At 40.8% G+C, this 14,527-nt stretch overlaps 1 protein-coding gene across 3 annotated transcripts in view; it reads left to right on the forward strand.

Annotated features, from left to right (window-relative positions):
• The window catches only part of Dnajc5b (DnaJ heat shock protein family (Hsp40) member C5 beta), an 86,163-nt gene that overhangs the window by 55,068 nt on the left and 16,568 nt on the right, over window positions 1–14,527 (forward strand). For all 3 annotated transcript variants that reach the window (XM_021196703.1, XM_021196704.1, XM_021196705.1), the window contains exons 3-4: window positions 11,195–11,408; window positions 14,244–14,415. In XM_021196703.1, coding sequence (XP_021052362.1) covers window positions 11,195–11,408; window positions 14,244–14,415 — 386 coding nt within the window. The remainder of the gene's footprint in view (window positions 1–11,194; window positions 11,409–14,243; window positions 14,416–14,527) is intronic.

Below are 14,527 nucleotides of genomic sequence, written 5' to 3' on the forward strand. Positions count from 1 at the left end.
GAGGAGGAGGAGAAGGAAGAGGGAGAGAGAAGTGACACACACACACATAGAGAGAGAGAGAGAGAGAGAGAGAGAGAGAGAGAGAGAGAGGAGAGAGAGAGAGATGAGAGAGCTCATAAATGTCCCAAAGATGGGAATTCTGAACATTTATTGAGCCTATGGAGTGCCACCACTGGACCAAGAGTACCAGAAGCCATCTGTGGTGGAAAACTCCATCGGTAGGCCTCAATAGTTGGCTTTATGATGACTTCTTGAATCAGGGCTGAGTTTCTGAGCTTTCTCAGCAGTGTATCAGAAGAGATTGTGGTATGGGTTTATAATCCCAGAACTTGGGAGGTGGAGGCAGGAGGATCACGAGTTGCCCTGATGCTGTTGAATTCAAGGTCAGCCTGGGCTAAGAGCCTGTCTGAAAATAAATAATGTATAAGGCTATTTCAAGCCTTGAAATGGCCCACCTGCTTCTGCTTTCCGGTTTGGTTTAAATTAACAGTGTTTATGAAATTTGACTTCTTTGTAGTCATATGGGGAAATCATATAACGTACAGGGGAAGCTGAGCATTTAACTGAATGTCCCCAGAAAAGGCAAGTAGAGCTGAGAAAAACTGGTCCTACCTATCTGGGTCTGACTATAATGCTGTAAGTAAATAAATAAAATGCTATTATTTCAAGGGCCCTAGAAGTGGGTGCCACTATGGCTACCACTAAACTCTTAGTTACCTGTGTAATGAATAAAATATTGGTTTATTATATTGGGTTAACATGGTCCCCTAGACATCTAAAACTCACAGGTAAAATACTCTGTGATTTGAAGTCATGTCCTAATATTCATGTTGCTTCTAGGAAATTTTTTTCTTTTTTTTTCTTTTATTTTATTAGATATTTTCTTCATTTACATTTCAAATGCTATCCCAAATGACCCCTATATCCTCCCCCCACCCTGCTCTCCTGCCCACCCATTCCCACTTCTTGGCCCTGGCGTTCCTCTCTATTGGGCATATAAAGACTGCAAGACCAAGGNGCCTCTCTTCCCAATGATGGCTGATTAGGCCATCTTCTGCTACATTTGCAGCTAGACACACAAGCTCTGGGGTACTGGTTAGTTCATATTGTTGTTCCACCTATAGGGTTGCAGACCCCTTCAGCTCCTTGGGTACTTTCTCTAGCTCCTCCATTGGAGGTCGTGTGTTCCATCCAATAGCTGACTGTGTGTATTTCTGGGAATTTTTATAATACAATATCAATCACACAGAGATCATTAAAGCCGAAAGAGCAGGGCGAGAAGTGAGGTCACGGAACTATGGGGACTTGAGTAGTTAGAATTGTCGAATAAAGGCTTTAAAACAAATATGATTAAAAAGATGAAAACCAAGATTGAGAATTTGCACAGAGAGTCTCGGCCACTTATGTGGATATGTGTGTTTACAAGTTGACAAGCTGTGTCTATCACAGCCGTGCCCAGACCTCTCTGTTCCCTGTGCGGAACACTGACCTGGGAACTCAGACTTGCCTGTTACCACTCCACCACCCTAGACCAAAACGTTTACAAAACTATGTGAAGGAATTTGCTTCTAAGGTGCATAGAGATGACTAAGTTGACCAACGGGATATAGTGGATTCCAGAAATCCAGAGGAGAGACCTTTAAAATAAACAATAGTGTTACCCAGGAGATACCATTAAGTAATAATGCAATAAAGGGAAATGTATTCAGTGTAAATAATCAATGAAAGATTCATGTGGAGTACATACAGAATATTTTCTTAGACCCTACAAATTAATTTTAAAAGCCAAACTAAAAGTTATAAAAGACAGAAATATACTATTTCTAAAAGTTTCTTTTTACATATAACTATATAAAATATATATCTAGCCTCATTATAGATCATAATATTACATATATATATATATGTATACATGTAAAACATAAACATATAGAGACTAGTTTATATAGGCATGCACAGAATCAGACAGACATATTAAGATGCTGGTTCATCCCAAATGTTATGGTATTCATTTTCTGTATCTTCATGTGTGCCTCACCTGAGTCCACGAGGGCGTAAGGGCCTTGATTCTCCACTGTCACACATAGCTTCAGATGTTCCATGATCACACTGTTGGCAGGTTTCTGGTTCTGCCAACTGTGGCTCTGGCAGCTCATCTCTGTATCCGCTATTGGTCTCATTCTCACCACAGGCAATCCTCTCTAGACAAAGGTCTGTTTTCTGGGATCTAATATGACCCTAGGCTTATCTCTCTTTATTACAGGCTGTGGCTATATTCTCGAATCGATTTTTTTTTGGATACACTGTGAAAGGTGTACGAAAGAACAGGCGATTGTTCTATTGAAACAGGGTCTGGGTTTCTTCCAGGTTTCTCTCCCAATCCTCCCCTTTTTCCTCCACACTCCATTTCATTTTTGTGTTGTACCCCCACCCCCACCATACAATGCTTTCTCTCTCTCAAAAACCAAATTAATACACAAAATACAAGAATATTCAAAATTAAACAGAAACCCACTATGATGAAAAATGCCAAACAAAACAAAATGAAACAAAAAAGCCCAGTTGGCACCGCACTGGTCCTGCCGCAGGGTTCTGGAACACAGGAGGATACTGGTGATCACTGCCTCTTCTTTTTAGCACCCTGCAGGTAGACTTCTTCTGAGGTCAGAGAGAACTCACATCTCACGGCTGAAGAAGGAAGTCAGGAAGGAATGGAGATAGCTTCACAATAATAGCCAACATTAAAAACTGAGTTCAGAGGCAGAAATGTGCTGGGCGTGGTAGTGCATGCTTTTGATCAGAGCACTCAGGAGGTAGAGGCAGGTAGATCTTTAAGGTCAAGGCCAGCATGGTCTTCAGAAATTGTTCCAGGACAGCCACTGCTCCACAGAGAAACCCTGTCTTGAAAAACCTAAATAGATATAGATAGATAGATAGATAGATAGATAGATAGATAGATAGATAGATAGATAGATAGATAGATACATACATACATACATACATACATGCATGCATACATACATACATACATACATACAATAATAAATAAAAGGGGGCAAAAATGTGTTTAGCAGGAGGAAGCCTGCTAGAGACACAGCCATGCCTCAATAGAATGTGGTTGAGCACATCCCAAAAGTTCTCCTCTGATATCTCAACCCATGGAAGGACAGCTGGGTGAGCCGGTCGGAATCTGCCCCAGGTGACTCAGAGGCTGGGGTGGCAGTAGGTGGGTCTCATCTGAGAGTGTTGGCTATGACGTCCTGTTTTTCTGCCTTATAGTCCACTTTTGGGAAGCACAGGGATGTATAGAGATGAACTCTCACGTTCTAGTTGAATATCATGTCCCTTTTACATGTAAAATTAGAAATGGCAAGAACACCTTTAACACAAACAGGTGATTGTTGTACTTAAACGGAGTCCGGGCACTCCTCAACCTGAGGTTCCGGAGAACCTTTCATGTCTTGCTTGCTCTGTAGATAACCCCCCAAGCCGGTGGCGTGCCACTGAGCTCACCTGCTTGAGCAGTTGTGTAATTTTGGCAGCTGCCCCTGCTTTGCCATCTGTGCCAAGGAAACGCAGAGCCAAGAGTGTCTGCCAAGAGGAGTCAAAACACTGCTGACGACCAGGACTTGCGTTTGCTGCAGATGGAGGTGTTCCAGCCCTCCAAATCAGCCAGCACCATTGTTAGGGGAGTGTGATAACCGGCTGAGTGCATCTGCCCTTGTGAGCTGTCAGAGTTCCAACAGGGTAACACATGAGAGGAGGCCAGGCTTCTGCTGTAGTCTGGGTAGAGTGTGTCACTGTTCTTTTGAAGCCTGGAGACAAAGCAAGGCTTATAAGAACCATTCTTTTTTTTCAGGGAATTTTAACCTTCTGGGCAGAGGTCATAGCCCTTGCACATGGTATCTTGAGTACTACCAGAAGGAAATGCTGCACAGTGAAATTCCAGGAAGGGTACACCACAAAGCCAGCTGCTTGAAGAATGCTTGAGGGAACGCTCCCCAGGAAGAACACTATACATATTCAGAAAACATTTCTTTTATCTTCCCTGAACTCCCTATGACTCAGCAATGGGTCACTTAAGGCAACAAAACCTGAATTTTCAGATGTTTCAGAAGAACATGTCTTGTCACTGGAGCTTTAAGATGCTTTGACAAAAACATATAAGTATTATATACACTTATAATAAGCAAAAATAAAGCAAAAAAAATACCTGTAATCCTAATGTACAACCATAAACACTTAATTTTGGTTATTACTACCCATTTTTCTATTTCCCTTTTTTCTGCTTTAAAAATTTTTTTTTACCGTTACTTTTCTCCTTTTAGAACATGCTTCAACACATAGTATGGGGTTGGTATGAAGGAGTTCCAGGACTTGGTGTCTGGTGGTCTGAGTCCTCCGCTTTTTACAGCCTGTCTGTCTGTCTGTCTCGGCGGTTTGAGGGACTGCTCCTCTTTGAAAATCTTCTCCCCCTGGATCCCAAGACTTTGCATTGTCTAGATTTTTCCTTCTATCTCACTGAACCTTGCTTTTTATTGCTTGTTTTAAATTCTGTTTTTGTTTTGTTTTGTTTTGTTCTGTATGAGACAGATTGGCTTTAGGTCTGAATGGCTGGCTTTTCTTAAATCCTATCTCAAAGCCCGGTCTTTGGACTTCTTGAACCACTTTTTTGGACTCTCTTATAGTTTCATGATTATAAGTATCAGCTGCCTACCAAGAACTTCCAAACACAGTATTTTCCTTCTGAACTCTGGCTCTCTAGATTTACTTAAATTTTAATACGCATCTCAAGTATCCAAAATAGAACCATTAGACCCCATCAAATCTTCAGCATAAGAGAGTTCCTTACTGTCTCATCAAACAGTAGTAACCAAATCTATTTGCTAAGGCCCCAACTTTGCTGTTATCCTCATCTTTCTTCCTTTCACCCCAACATCCAAATCTCTCAAAATATATCGAGACTCTGTTCTGTCCTCTACACCCACAGGAACTTCTGCCTGGGTCACTACAGGAGGCCTTGGAAGCACCTGCCCACTTTTGCCTTGGGCATCTTTCAGATTGCATATCTGAAGGTAATGTTGGGTGAACTGTTGATCTCAGAATACTCAGGCAGTCTCTCATATCACACAGACTGAAGCACATGGCCTGAGAGTCTAATTGTGCCTTGGGCCTGCTTTTCACTTTAGCTGTATGACTCTGGGTAAGATCCTTAACTGTATATTCTCAAGATCCTTATCTGTATATTCTCATATGTGAAATTGGATAATGCTAAAAAAAATGCCTTTGTCATGCTTGCTGGAAGAATATATCAAGCTCACAAGTAATCACCTATAGTGAACACTGAAAAGGTTATAAAATGACAAGATAAGCATTTTGGGCTAGGAGCAAAGACTTCCTCATCAATTCCACATTTCAAAACCATGACACCAGAAGTTTTGGCTATAAGAACTTTCAGATCCGGGTGTGGTGGCACATGCCTTTAATCCCAGCACTCGGGAGGCAGAGGAAGGCAAATTTCTGAGTTCGAGGCCAGCCTGGTCTGCAGAGTGAGTTCCAGGACAGCCAGGGCTATACAGAGAAACTCTGTCTCGAAAAACCAAAAAAAAAAAAAGAACTTTCAGGTACTCCAAATATCTCTGAAAGCAAAAGACACACACACAATTTTTTTTTTTTTGATAAACTAAACTTAAACTAATAAACTCTGGTTATTCTGTTCTCTATTTGTTCTGAGATGAGTGTTGGAATGGATTTTACACCTGGATTTATATTCCCAAGCATTATGGTATTCCCTAAGCATCCATGATCCTTAGCTCCATGTAAATATCCATCCACCTTTTAATCGGCAAATTTTAGTGCATAAAATAGGTGTAATTTTTTAAAAATAAAAACATTTGCTATACAGAATTTAAGGGGAATAGCTGGATGAGGACAGATTGTTGACAATAATTTCTAGGACACACTTTACATACAGTTTTAAATATTTTTGAACTATTTGTATTAGTTCCCTAGCTCTTGTATAACAAATTATCACAACCATGGCTATAATAACATATTTCGCATCAACAAGACAGGTTAGCAAGTAAAAGCATTTGCCACCAGACCTAACAACACAAATTCAGAGCTTGAGATCCACATAATGGAAGGGGAGGACTCACTCCCACAAATTGTCCTCTGCTCTTCACCATGGTGCATGCCCACATGCGCACACATTAAATAAGTCAATGTGAAGGATCACCATGCACAAGGCCCTGGGTTCAGTCCTCAGTTTTAGAGGTCAGAATCCTGAAATGTGTTTTACCTGGCTAAAAGCAAAGGACATGCTCTCTTGTGCTAAAGGGAGCATTTTTCTCCCAGGCCCTTCCCTCTACCACCACTCTCCTCTACCCCCATGTCCTCCATCACTCCTCTTCCATTTTTCTTTTTTAAAAAAGGAGGGGTAGGCCTCCCATGGCTATCAACTAGCCATGGCACATCAATCACATTGCAGTAAGAGACTAGGCGCCCCGTCTCCTCTTAAGGCAGGACAAGGCTACTCAATAGGAAGAAAGGGTCCCAAAAGCAGGCAACAGAGTCAAAGACAGCCCCTGCTTCCACTGTTAGAAGTCCTACAAGAAGACCAAGCTGTGTAACTGTAATGTACGGGCAGAGGGCGTAGATCATATGCAGGCTCCCAGATTGGTGGTTCAGTCTCTGTGAGCCACTTGTGAGCCCAGGGCAGTTGAGTCTATGGGTATTCTTGTGGTGTCCTTAACCCCTTTGACACATAGAATCTTTCCTCCTCATCCTCCATAGGGCTCTCCAAGCTCTGCCTGATGTTAGGCTGTGGGTCTCTGCATCTATCATGATCTGTTACTGGGTGACGCCTCTCTGATAACTGGGCTAGTCGCTGAACTATGAATATAGCAGAATATCATTAGAAACCATTTCATTGCCCTTTTTTTCCAGTCATGACTAGTTCTATGCTAGGTCTCTGGGCTATCTCTGAATCCTGGCCCTTCAGTCAGTGTCAGGAGTGGACTCCCTCTCATGGTATAGGTCTCCATCTAGACCAGATATTGGTTGACCACTCCCACAACCTGTGCTCTACCTTTATCCTGGCAATTCGTGCACACAGGACAATTTATAGATCAGAGGTTTTATGACTGGGTTGGTGATTCAATATCTCCACTGGAGGTCTTGCCTGGTTACAGGAGATGGTTAGATCAGGCTCCATAGCCCTCACTCTTAGGAGACTTAGCTAGGGTCACCCTTATTGATTCCTGGGGGTTTTCACTGTACTCGATTTCTAGCTTGTCCCAAAGATGCACCACCACCCTGATTCCAGTTCTAACCCATGACTCTCCCTCCATCCTCCCCTCATCTGATCCTTCCTGTTCCTATCCTCCCTACCCCCCCCACCCCATGTAGACCTCTCCTCCCATCCACCTCCTGAGATACCTATTCTATTTCTCCTTCACAGTGAGATTCATGTGTCTCCCCCTTCCCCTTGAGCCCTCCTTTTTGCTTAGCTTCTCTGGGTTTGGGATTATAAAATGATTATCCTTTATGGCTACTATCCACTTATGAGTATGAACTATGTTTGTCTTTCTGGGTCTGAGCTACCCTACTCAGGATGATCTTTTCTAGTTCTATACATTTGCTGGCAAATTTCATGGTCTCATTGTTTTTAACAGCAGAGTAATTCTCCATTGTGTAAATATACCACATTTTCTTTGTTCATTCTCCTATTGAGGGACATCTAAGTCATTTCCAGTAAGTGGCTATTATGCATAAAGCTGCTCCAAACAGAGTTGAGTAAGTGTCCTTGTGGTATGATGGAATGTCCTTTGACTACATGCCCAGAAGTGGTATGGCTGGGCCTTAAGGTAGAACTATTCCCAGTTTTTTGCAAAACCACCATACAGGTTTCCAAAGTACAAGTTTTCACTCCGACCAGTAATGGAGGAGTGTTCCCCTTGCTGCTTCACACCCTGGATAGCACAAGCTGTCATTTCTGTTTTGATCTTAGCCATTTTGACAAGTGTAAGATGCACCCTCAGAGGCATTTTGATTTGTAGTTCCCTAATGACTAAGGGAGCTGACGCTTCCTGGCCATATCAGATTTCACTGTTGACAATCCTCTCTTTAGCTCTTTTTAATTGGGTCATTTGCTTTTGTGAAGTCTAGATTTTTTTTTAAAAAAGATTTATTTATTTATTATATGTAAGTATACTGTAGCTGTCCCCAGACACTCCAGAAGAGGGAGTCAGATCTTGTTAAGGATGGATATGAACCACCATGTGGTTGCTGGGATTTGAACTCTGCACCTTTGGAAGAGCAGTCGGGTGCTCTTACCCACTGAGCCATCTCACCAGCCCCAAAGTCTAGATTTTAAGTTTCTTTATATTTTTCTAATCTGTTGGCTGCCATTCTGTCTTTTTGAAGGTGTTCTTTCCGTTACGGAAGCTTTTCATGAGGTCCCATTTGTTAATTTTCAATCTCAGTGCTTACACAGCTGGTGCTCCGTTTAGGAAGTTGTCTCCTGTGCTGTTTTCCACTTTCTCATCTCTCAGGCTTAGTGCATCTGGTTTTATGCTGAAGTTTGTGATCCACTTGGACTTGCGTTTTATGCAGAGATAAATATGGATCTTTTGCATTCTCCTACACGGAGACTTCCAGTTAGACCAGCACCATTATTTGAAGATTCTTTATTCTTTTAATTGTATAATTTTGGCTTTTTCTCCCAAAAATCAAATGTCCATAGTTGTGTGGACTTATTTCTGGTTCTTCAGTTTGATTCCATTGATCAACTTATTTATTTTTATGTCAGTACCTTGCAGTTTTTGTTACAATTAATAATTAGTACAACTTGAAATTGGGCATGGTGATAGCTCCAGAAGTTCCTTTAAAGTACAGAATTGTTTCAGTTGAGTTTCCTGTTTAACCGTATGAAGTTGAGTATTGTTCTTTCAAGGTCTGTAAAGAAAATTGTGATGGGATTTTGATGGGGATTGCACTGAATCTATAGATTGCTTTTGGAAGGATAGCCATTTTCACTATGTTAATCCTACTTATTCATGGACACGGGAGATCTTTCCATCTTCTGATATCTTCTCCAACTTCTTTCTTCAAAGACTTGAAGTTCTTGTCATACAGGTTTTTCACTTGCTTGGTTAGAGTTGCACCTAGATATGTTACATGAGGCTATTCTGAAAGGTGTTGTTTTTCTGATTTCTTTCTCAACCTATTTATCATTTGCATATAGAAGGGCTACTGATGATCTTTACCAGCTGTAGGGGTTCCTTGGTAGAATGTTTGGGGTTGCTTGTGTATACTATTGTATCATCTGTAAATAGGGAAACTGATTTTTTTCTTTCCAATTTGGATCTCCTTGATCTCCTTTAGTTGTCTTATTGTTCTGGTTAAAACTTAAAGTATTATATTGAATAGATTTGGAGAGAGTGTACAGTCTTGTCCCTAATTTTAGTAGAATTGCTTTGGGTTTCTTTCTATTTAATTTGATGTTGGCTATCAGCTTGCTATTTACTGCCATTATTACGTTTAGGTACGTCCCTTTTATCCTTGATCTTTTTCCAGCTTTTATTATGAAGGGCTGTTAGATTTTGTTCAGTGCTTTCCGGGCATCTGAAATGATCACTTTTTATTTCGGTTTCTTTATGTGGTGGATTACATTAACAGATTTTCATATGTTGAACCATTTTTGAATCTCTGCAGTGAAGGCTATTTGGACATGATGGATGATCTCTGTGATGTGTTCTTAGTTTCAGTTTGCAAGTATTTTACTGAATACTTTAATAGGTGTGATCTTTTTTCATTTAGCTTTACAGATTGTTTTTTTAATTCCTTTTCTATGATTTTTTATTAGATATTTTCTTTATTTACATTTCAAATGCTATCCCAAAAGTTCCCTATACCCTCCCCCCGCCCCTGCTCCCCTACCCACCCACTCCCACTTCTTGGCCCTGGCATTCCCCTGTACTGGGGCATATAAAGTTTGCAAGACTAAGGGGCCTCTCTGAGTAGTACTCCATTGTGTAAATGTACCACATTTTCTGTATCCATTCCTCTATTGAGGGACATCTGGGTTCTTTCCAGCTTCTGGCTATTATAAATAAGGCTGCTATGAACATAGTGGAGCATGTGTCCTTAAGCTATGTCATGCTCTTCTGTTCTGCATATAGGCTTTTATTACAACACTATACAATACAGTAAATGCCTATGCACACCCAGGATGGCCTCATAAGGGAGAATGGCCCTGTGGGATTTTAACTGAGAGTCATACAATTGATATATATATATATATATTTTTTGTGTGTGGAGAAAGAAAATGAAGGCTCAATTTTGAACATGGCTTTAATCATTTGAACTGTTTCTTGACAGGAGTGAGAGAAATGGCTACTGGATAGGAGGCTGCATGTCTAACTCATTAAATCCACTGCTCAGGTTGCTTTCTATAGCTGAGTACACGTAACAGCAACCCAAGACATCTCACTCAAGTCAGACCACAGGTGGTACCCTCAGGATCAGCTTTTTTTTTTTTTTTTTTTTTTTTTTTTTTTACGGGGAGGAGGAGGAGGAGCCTTCTACCCACAACTGTCGATGCCCAGGCTATTGGAAGTAGAAAGATCCCTGTGGAAAGAAGTCAAAGCATACTTGGAAGCAAGAGAAATCAAGAGTTTGTTTAGAAACATAAAAGGTGATAAAGACATGTAGGGCACTTACGAAGGAACCCTAATGTTTGCTCATGGTAATATAAAGTTAAGAGTAATTTTTTAAGTTAAGCGTATTTTTATGCTTTAACTTTGAGAATATGTAACATGAGATTCTGCCATTCCAGATAGCTTTACAGGTTCTAAGTGAAATTTTAGTGTAAACTAGAATTCATAAATACCTCCATGTGTTGGAGTAGACTCCAATCATCTTCATTTACCAATAGTAGGCTATCTCAGCCACAGCCTTTATTCCCTTAGTGAGAATTCCTTTGAAGATGTGGAGGGAGAAGCAATGTAATTGCTTTTGCACACTGGGACCAAATAGCATCATTTAATGAGAACTTATTTTTTAGGAAACATAGCATCCCATTGAAATTGTAGAAATAAAGGATGTACAAGTGAACACCGTCTTTATCAAGCACTGTTGTGATTTCTGATAGAGAACTAATACTTTTCTCCTTGCTTTTAATTTTTAAAAGAAAATTAGCCCTGCGACACCATCCAGACAAGAATCCAGATGACCCATCTGCTGCTGAGAAGTTTAAAGAAATCAACAATGCCCACACTATCCTCACTGACACCTCAAAGAGAAACATATATGACAAGTATGGGTCGCTGGGACTCTACGTGGCCGAGCAATTTGGAGATGAAAATGTTAACACATACTTTATGCTGTCAAGCTGGTGGGCAAAGGTAAATCACTTTTTTTCCCCTCAAAAGCGATTTCCTGGAAAAATCATGGTATTATTCATCTTGTTAGACCCTATCTCAAAGAGAGACCAACCTTCCTTCTGCTAAACTCTTGTAAATAAAATGAGACATCACTTCCTCTGAAAGCTGTTATTTGGAGACCATTTTTCTTTAGTCCATCAATTAATTATGAAATTCAACATGACTTAACAGACTTCTAGACATTAATTATATCTGAGTATGGAGCTTCAGGTTAATTCTGACTGCTCCAATCTTTCCCCCATGGTGACTAATTAAGAACTGACTCATTTTTCAAAACTAAAAATAATTTATTAGTGTGACAACTATTTAATAAATTATTATAAGATAAATTTAGCCATGTACTTTACTATCTATAGCATAGGCTACATCAGCAAAGACAATACCTAGGAGGATGAGTGGTAATTATGTTACAGGCTCAGCTGGAGCCTGCCTTGAGGTGACAGAGAAGAAAATGAGAGGAAAGGTGAGAATTAAGTAGTAGAAGACAAGAGATTGATAGCTACCTGGTTAAGAAAAAGGCAATATGTTTAAAGACAGCACAATCAGAATTGTAGTGGTAATTTTGTTTCTTTTCCCAGGAATCACTAATATATGTACATTTGCTGGTGGTTTTATATTTTTATGAATTTTAGTGTTCTTTCTGATAAAAGCAATAGTTTTACATATAGAACAGACACTGTTCTAGTCCATATAGGATTCTATTACATATAGAATTATATTAAATTAATAAGTGGAAAATACTAACTAAAAAAACCCTCCTCTTTAGAAAAGGCAGAATTCACATTGAGTAGAACTTGGATTACTGTTTTCTCCCACTTAACTTCCCTATATTGAAGAATTTGATTGGAAAGAAGCTATGTTTTCATAGCAAGCATGGAGAGAGAGTCTGAACCACAAAGCCCCACTTGTCTCCTGCTAACTCTTAGATACCCATTCACCTTTCTTTGTGGGAAACTTGGGATAAAGAGATGGTGCTGAATGAATTTTGACCATGTGGTGAGAAGGTACATTCTGGCCACAGAATCAATGAGGGCAGACTAGCATTCACACAACAAAGTGGGCTTTGGTGGGGTTTCATGGGAATCTGCCTTCCAGATATGACACTATTCCCTTGAGAAGAAACATCTGCAGTCCAGATAATCACGCATGCTTAACTGATATTGTATTTTGTTTGTCTAAAGATGAGAATAAACAGGATGGGGATGAAAAGGAGATTTTCAGAAAACTTATGGCAGTTGCACAGTTCAAAGAAAGAGGAAAAATATAGGTGAAGAAGAGCTGAGGTCTTAGAGGGCCATGGCTCGGGAATGCTCACAGGGGAGTCTTAAAGGCAAGTAGAGGTTTAAATTTTCCCTAAAATGATGAAATCATAATGATATACATAGTAGCAAAGAGACCATAGGTGTAACCAAAGGTCCTCCACTGCAAGCCATCCTGAGACTCCATCCTCCTTCCTGGAGCTAGAATGAGTTGTGACACCTTAAGAAGGAGGGGAGGCAAGGGGCGGGTGTCAAGCTTGAATTCTTCTCAGGTCACTGAAGAAGTGTGTACATACACATGTGATCTTTATCCATTGCTACACTCCCAGTCACTGATTATATAAAGTCTGTATTACATTTTAAGATGTACAAACTTCATTTATTACAATAAACTTGATTTTGTTTGTTTGCCCCCCCCCCAAAAAAAGCCAAAGGATTTCTTGGAATTTCAATTTGGAGACGTCAAGAAAAAGTGTTTTCTGTTTAAAGAGCAAATCACTTGTTCTTATAGGGAAATCTTGATGATATTTCCTAGGAGGAACAAACCATGTGTTTGCCTATTATTTTGCATATTCATTAATTCAGTAGGAATTAGATGTCCGCAACATGTCAGGTACTAAACCACCAGGCACATGGGGTAAGGGATGACTAATGATTGTAGCCCATAAGACACTCCTGTCAGGCAATCTCTGCTTCATACCATCAGCAAGAAAGGATTAGAGATCTGAGTTGGTATGGCGTACAGGTGGAAGACAAAGGATATGCAGCCATTTTGGAATGGTTTTTGAGGTGATCTTAGACAGCAGGTGGGTCTAAGCTGAACAATGGTCAGAAACGTTTAGCCAGGCAACTCCATCTGGAGTATCCAGCTGTGTGGCAGAAACAGGGCTGTGCTAGTGCTGAGAGATTTGGCAGCAAGTGTGCTGTCCATGCTCCAGGGAACGAGGGCTGCATATGGTCCACACCAGCAAGAGCCGGGGCAGAATGGCCAATGAAGTATCCACACCAGAGATGTGTGCAGGATGTTCAAAGACCCCTGACTCAGATAGAGAGGAGAGGGAGGATGTAGGGATCTTTTGGAGAGATTGTGAAGGACCAGGTTACTAACAGGCACTTGCATGTGGCAGGGAAGGCAGCTCTTCTATGTGGCAAGAATTAGCTCTCACTGAACAAGTGAGCTTGGTGAGCTCACTTGACCAGGGAATGTCCTACCCAGTGCTGGTCTGATTTTTCTTTTGCTCTTAGCTCTCTTAATAGCCTAAGAAAAAGAAGGAAGTTCTAAACTGTGTTACTCTGACTGAAAGTAATTTCCTCTAGGTTTTTTTTTATTTGCACAAACATTTGTGAGAAAAAGTTTTTTCAAAGGAACCTAAGAGATAGCTTACATGGGGGTAAGGATAAGAGTGAGTGTGTGACAAGCAGGGGATGTTGGGGTATCATTAACCCGATGAGGAACATGCTTACAGACTTTGTGTCTGGGGTCATCTTGTCCCTCGTGCCAGTGACTCAGACTTCACTTGGCTTCTGTTCACCCTAGACCCTGTTCATCATCATTGGCCTCTTGACCGGCTGCTATTTTTGTTGCTGCCTTTGCTGCTGCTGCAACTGTTGTTGTGGACATTGTCGGCCCAAATCATCGCCACCAGAAGAGGAGTTCTATGTGTCACCAGAGGACCTTGAGGAGCAGATCAGAACTGACATGGAGAAAGGTGGGATGAAATGAGAGTAGAGGTACTGGGCATTGTTACCTCTGGCTAGACACCAGGTCTTTCTAAAGTAAAATAACAACCACACAGAGTCAGGCTCTTCTGCAGACTGCCA

The sequence above is a fragment of the Mus pahari genome, chromosome 4 (genome assembly GCF_900095145.1).
Source record: "Mus pahari chromosome 4, PAHARI_EIJ_v1.1, whole genome shotgun sequence".
In the NCBI taxonomy this organism is placed as follows: Eukaryota; Metazoa; Chordata; class Mammalia; order Rodentia; family Muridae; genus Mus; species Mus pahari.